The 6,360-nt window shown below is 35.1% G+C and overlaps 1 protein-coding gene across 1 annotated transcript; it reads right to left on the bottom strand.

Moving 5' to 3' along the window:
* Window positions 1–332: 332 nt before the first annotated feature.
* On the bottom strand, window positions 333–5,525 carry LOC132550590 (NAD-dependent protein deacylase sirtuin-6-like). Its single transcript, XM_060214681.1, has 6 exons — window positions 5,366–5,525; window positions 4,829–5,065; window positions 4,341–4,427; window positions 2,963–3,297; window positions 2,449–2,642; window positions 333–1,119 (listed from the first exon to the last, which is right to left on the bottom strand). The coding sequence occupies exons 1-6, from the start codon at window positions 5,493–5,495 to the stop codon at window positions 921–923; spliced, it is 1,182 nt and encodes a 393-aa protein (XP_060070664.1). The 5' UTR covers window positions 5,496–5,525; the 3' UTR covers window positions 333–920.
* Between the last annotated feature and the right edge of the window lie 835 nt (window positions 5,526–6,360).

Here is a 6,360-nt window from a genome sequence, read left to right as displayed (position 1 = left end):
ACAAATTCCTAACAACTTACTGAATCTAATGACATTCATATTCTGATCTAAATTATACAATATCTAAAGTTACTACTTGTTTTAGATATAAAATAAACACATTTCTTCATTCTGGGATACCAGATACTATATCCTGTATACTGTAGCTGACAGTGGGGGGTCAGACCCTTCCCTTCAGCCAGGGGGATGTTGACCCAGCATGACGCTACTATCTATACACACTGTAGTGGGCAGACTGACCTTTATTATCTATGTACTCATTATATAATTCTGACACATGTATTTCCTATCTGTCATATAATGATAAACAATAACATTCTTAAGTTGTATCCTTCACATTCAATAATGAAAAACATAACTTATGCATTGAAAATGTATGACATAATGAGATATCATATTACATGGAAAGGTATGCTGGAAATTAATCTGACAAGTTGACAAATTCTAGCTAAGTATGTATTAAACATACTTATTACAAAACAGTAAAGGTCATGTCATTACATTGATGATATCACAGTAGTGATCATATGACCAAACAGTGTTACACAATGTAGTCCTTCACTACACATTTTTGTTATAACTTCATTAAAATTACAATTATGTGTACCTCTGCAGTAGACATAATTATTGAGTCTTTTTCCTGATCAATATCTACGCGTATAAATGCATGTATTGGGTGTATGAAAATGATATATTTGGAAAGCAATACAATAGTTTCCTTTTAAAAGGGAAATACCTTTCAAAGTTGAATATGATAATTATTTTAAACAGGTAGAGTGCTTGAATCATAAAACGATACAGTCTTAAATAATTGTAAATGGTGCTAAAAATAGGCAATCATATTACAAAACATCCATAGACACAAATCAAACTCAATCAAATTTTCCAGTAAAACAAATAATTTGGATCAGCGTGTAGATTTAGTGCTTTCGTTTGCTATTGTAAGACTTGATCCTTTCCTCTCGACCTAGTTCCCACTCCTCAAGTTCACTAGCGTCCACTACCTGTCGCATGACTGCTCTCATCAAGTCATCACAGTCCCCAAACACACGACAGCCAAGCTGTACTTTGGTGGATGGGTCTTTCCTCTCACAAACATCATCATAAGGTGTTGTTTGCCTGGAACACAAAGATGAGATAAGTTTGATCATGAAATAATATGTCTTGGTTTGTAAAACCATTGATCGACAGTATGACAAGAGGCCCAAGGGGCTTGTATCGCTCACTTTAGTGTATCGCTCACTTTGGTGTATCGCTCACTTTGGTGTATCGCTCACTTTGGTGTATCGCTCACTTTGGTGTATCGCTCACTTTAGTGTATCGCTCACTTTGGTGTATCGCTCACTTTAGTGTATCGCTCACTTTGGTGTATCGCTCACTTTGGTGTATCGCTCACTTTGGTGTATCGCTCACTTTGGTGTATCGCTCACTTTGGTGTATCGCTCACTTTGGTGTATCGCTCACTTTGGTGTATCGCTCACTTTAGTGTATCGCTCACTTTGGTGTATCGCTCACTTTAGTGTATCGCTCACTTTGGTGTATCGCTCACTTTGGTGTATCGCTCACTTTGGTGTATCGCTCACTTTGGTGTATCGCTCACTTTAGTGTATCGCTCACTTTAGTGTATCGCTCACTTTAGTGTATCGCTCACTTTGGTGTATCGCTCACTTTGGTGTATCGCTCACTTTAGTGTATCGCTCACTTTGGTGTATCGCTCACTTTAGTGTATCGCTCACTTTGGTGTATCGCTCACTTTGGTGTATCGCTCACATGGCTAAATCAGTTATACAATCATTTAACAAAGAATTTTAAAAATGACAAATACTTTCTGAAATAATTCCCTACTGGGTTCCTGCTTCGTGGTCAAACAGAAATCGGATTCACAATTCACAAAATTGCTTCAGACCGCACTTGGACAATACCCATCCATTCCCACAGAAGGAGTAGGATCATAAAGACTTTACTCTGTTTCCCCTATTGGGCCTCACTCCTTCCACCCATGGGGCCCATGAGATCTAATGTTAATACAAGATTGATTGCCCTTCACCCAAGAATGATTCAGACCTAATTTGGGCAATATCCATTCATCCCTACAGGAGATAAATTTTAAAGATCAAAATTTCCCCATTTGGGCCCAATGCCTCAGGCCTATGGGGGCTGGGAACCAATATATAAACAGACTTGGTTCCCCTTCCCCAAAGAATGCTGCTGACCATATTTTGATGTTTATGACCAACAACTTTTCTTTGTTATAATAATCTGAAAATCCCAATAAAAAATTGCTTCAAGCTCTAATATGAAAATCAATGAAAATATATAGTCTAAGTTATGTGGTAAAATGTAATAGAATGTTACTGGAATATCAACTGACCACTGCCTTGATTACATAAAACCCTAACTAGCAAACTCTGATTTTTTCAAAGAATTTTAAAGATATTTTAAGTTTACCTGTTGCAGATGACAAGTTTGACCGGCTTTTGACCCATAGTGACCAGACTATTGGCTGGAGAGACTCTAAGGGTTGATCCTAGGGTCAGCACCATGTCTGCTCTCTTGGCATTAGCTACAGCATTATCCAGTACCTCTCCTTCAAGGTTGTCCCCAAAGTTTATAATGGTGTTCATTAAATAGCCTTTGCATTTCTGTGAAAAAATACACCAGGAATTTCAAATGGAAAGACACATTAGGGTATAGTGCCACTAGAATCTTTAATATATTATTGATGAGAAAATGATATTGTGAAATAGAAAATGAATGTAACTGTTAAACTAATTCTGTTGAACAGTTTTCAAATATTCAAAAAGGATGTATTTTCATCAAATTCCTATGACAGGATTTATACATATATATATATACATACATATATAAATTTCATTCTTAAAATGTCTGTATTTAGTGACCTGTATTTTTCAATCCTTGAAAATAGTGGAAAATAAAACCAATTGAAAGTAAGACTACTCACTGGATCAGGACATATTCTTCCTGTCCTGTGATTGATTCTACAGTGTCCACATTTCTTCACAGGCACTTTAGGGTCCTTGGGGCCAAATCTGTGGTTATGATTCATCACATAACGTTTGTTACATTTTTCACATTTTTCTACAAAACCATTTCCATGAAGTTCTGAGATTTTATCCTCTGGCACACCAGACAGACGATGAAGACCATCAGTGTTCTGACTTATGATATACTGAAGGTGTCCCATCTCTAGCAACTTGAGCAAAGCTTCATGAGTGTATGTTGGGCGCAGCGACATTACATTTCGTTTGGCTTTTGTTTTTCCTTCCTTCTGACTTCCTGTGAAACAATAATATTGATAAATTTGCTATGTTGTCATGCCAATAATATATTTTCTGTGCCCATGCTCATCATGGTAAAAGTTTTTGGTGTCAGGGCTGGAATGATAAAGATTTGCAGGATGGATATGAAGAATGGACCCTATGTCTGCCAATTAAACTAATGTTAAAAAATTGTAAAAATAAGGTGAAAATTTTAGCACCAAATTTCATGAATAGTCTTAGACATGTTCACTCAATAGATGCTTTTCCTGGTTAGACGAAAAACTGAAGTTTTCTTGAATTTTAGTCACTCCAGTCACAAGACTTAATAATTTTGTTAGCAGTCTGAATTTCTTGTATATGCAACTGATAGTTAGCAGCGGGGAAATTTCAAAAATCAATGCATCATTCTGCTGTAAATATATATTGTAACACTGGAAATAAAGAGTAAACAGAAGACATCGAAAGATAGTTTCTATTATTTAAAACCCCTAATATTCCAAGGTTTGAAAAAAGAAATCTCAAATCTTTTGGTTATGTTACAGGATAGTCTGTCACCATGGAGGTCCTTCCAGTCAAGAATCAGTTAAATCACATGACATGATTTTACTACACAGTTTTTTTTTAAGAAGTCTACCTAGTATACAGAATAAGCTGAAACCACATTTGAGATGTCAAAATACTTTAGCAATCTTGAATTAAGCATGTTTCTTGGACTAAACCCAAGTTTAACAGAGCCTAGAAGTAGGTATAGGGCTTACAAAATTTCTGAAAGTTGAAACTATTCATGAAACTGACTTCTGAAATGGCTATCTCGAATGTTCAGCAGCTATTATTGTGAAATGTTCATCAGCAATGTAATAGACTGTCATTTAATCAAGAAAAATGTCTTAATGGAAGCAAAATCTCAGTTAACTAATAGAGATAATTTAAATATGATAGTTACTTCTAAACAATGAACATTCAGTTCATATTAAGAAAGGAAACCATGAATAAGACATCATCCAAGACCAGTTTCCAACCCCAGGTAAAATTAGTAGCAAAATCTGTACCATTCCTTACCATGCTCCTTTTCTTTATCACGGTTGGTCCACTTTCCATGAATGCCCCGGAAATCTCCGATACCAGCTGATGTTGAGATCCCGGCACCTGTCGATGTACAAGGTTATTATCTAATCATCATACTAATAATACATCTCTACATTTGTAAAGCATTCATTAACTGATGAACTACACAATTAGCACTTGTTGACAGGTTGTCAAATAAGAAAAAAATAATGTCATATTGGTATGTTTGACATCCATGCCAAAAAGTAAATAAAAAAGTGCTTTTCATATATACCATGCAAAAAATTTATGCTATCAATGTTGTCCAATCAGATCGATCTTTTGGATCTATTCTGAATCCTTTCTGAAGGAATGGCAGAAATAAAATATTTTTTTATTTTGATTGAAAAGGAGAATCTAATTTCCACCAAACTTTCAAGATGATCTGACAGAATCTGACTGTATCAGAACAAGATACAGCTGTATCTTCTCCATTTATATACCTGTAAATGCAATAGGATATTTGCATTCTTTAATCATGAGAGCTATCCTGGTTGTGTCTGCCATGAGAGCATCAACAGACTGATGAAACTCTGCTGTCTCTTCCGCCTCCAGTACAAGAGCCTTCTCCTGACTGCAAAGTTCAGTGACCTCTGACTTGTGGGCTAGGTCATTCAGTAGCTCCCAGCATACCATGTGAAACACTCCTACACCATCATCATCCCAATTTGCCAGGAATTCTGGATATAAATAAAGCATAGGATATTATGAACAAATAAGCAAACCTTGTTGTTCCTTATATATGTTGTCTTCCATAAGAAATTATCTATACCTTTTATACTTTTTATTACAGCAGCTGTCTTAAATACCATGGACTCTTCTACGTGTTGAAAGCATGTGAATATTGAATCAAATTTGCAAGCAATCGATTTGTAAATATCTAAAATAAATATATTGCTAGTGTAAATTTCACCACCTTTTCAGAAATTGCTTTATCTGTCATACAGGTAAATGCATATCTATACATGTGTGGATTGTACCTGGTTTAGCCTTGACAGTGAAACCACGCACATCTACTCTGCCATTGTTTGGGTTGACAGTTCCTCCAAGTTTACAAGCTTTTAGATGGCAATGATGTGTATCAGCTTCTTTATCACCAGCAGCAGCCATTTTGTGCCTTTATAGTTCTTCAGAAGTAAGACCACACAGCCTTAAAACCAATACATTTAATTCTATTTACGTATCACTTGATCGCTGTGCTTGAGCTAATCAGTGAATACAACAATAAATGTAATGTATATTACATGTACACAAATGTATATATAACTTATTGTGATGTCGGACTTAGATCATTAAATGATGTCACACACTTGTAGACAAACTCAGCTCAAGGTGAAAGTCACATTATTGCTTTTTTTACTAATAAGATAATTGTGCAACTTTTACTTGGGACCAAGATTGAGGATGACTTGCAGATTGCATTGTGACATAACAATGGAGATCACACATAATGTAGATAAAACCAAATCACTTTTCAGTTTAATTTGTCAATTTGTCAATTTTCTGCAATTTTTGCCTTAATGAACCTCAGCTATATAGATATAACAACAATTCCTGTGGAATCCTCTCTCTCTCTCTCTCTCTCTATATATATATATATATATATATATATATATATATACAATAGAGACTATATGGTTATGTATACATTGTATTGTAATGAGGTTAGACTATAAATCGCTAAACCAGATGGTGACTTTATACACTGTATCTTGCATGCATTCACCAAATTTTCTATGATATCTCAGAGGCATTGTATCTTTTCTGGGGTTTAGAGGAACAGAGTTTAAATCATGACAGTACTACAAAATAACACATTTGGAATTGAAGTATCACATCCCATTGAAGCAATTAGACAAAAAAAATGCATGATACATAAAAATATAACATGACATACATACCAATATTCACACAAAAAACATCATCATCATAATCATCATTAAATGTACATCATAATCATCACAATCATATGACC

Source organism: Ylistrum balloti, unplaced genomic scaffold, assembly GCF_031769215.1.
Source record: "Ylistrum balloti isolate Yb309-2 unplaced genomic scaffold, AGI_CSIRO_Ybal_v1 Utg370130, whole genome shotgun sequence".
In the NCBI taxonomy this organism is placed as follows: domain Eukaryota; kingdom Metazoa; phylum Mollusca; class Bivalvia; order Pectinida; family Pectinidae; genus Ylistrum; species Ylistrum balloti.
This window is presented reverse-complemented; position numbering and strand designations above follow the sequence as displayed.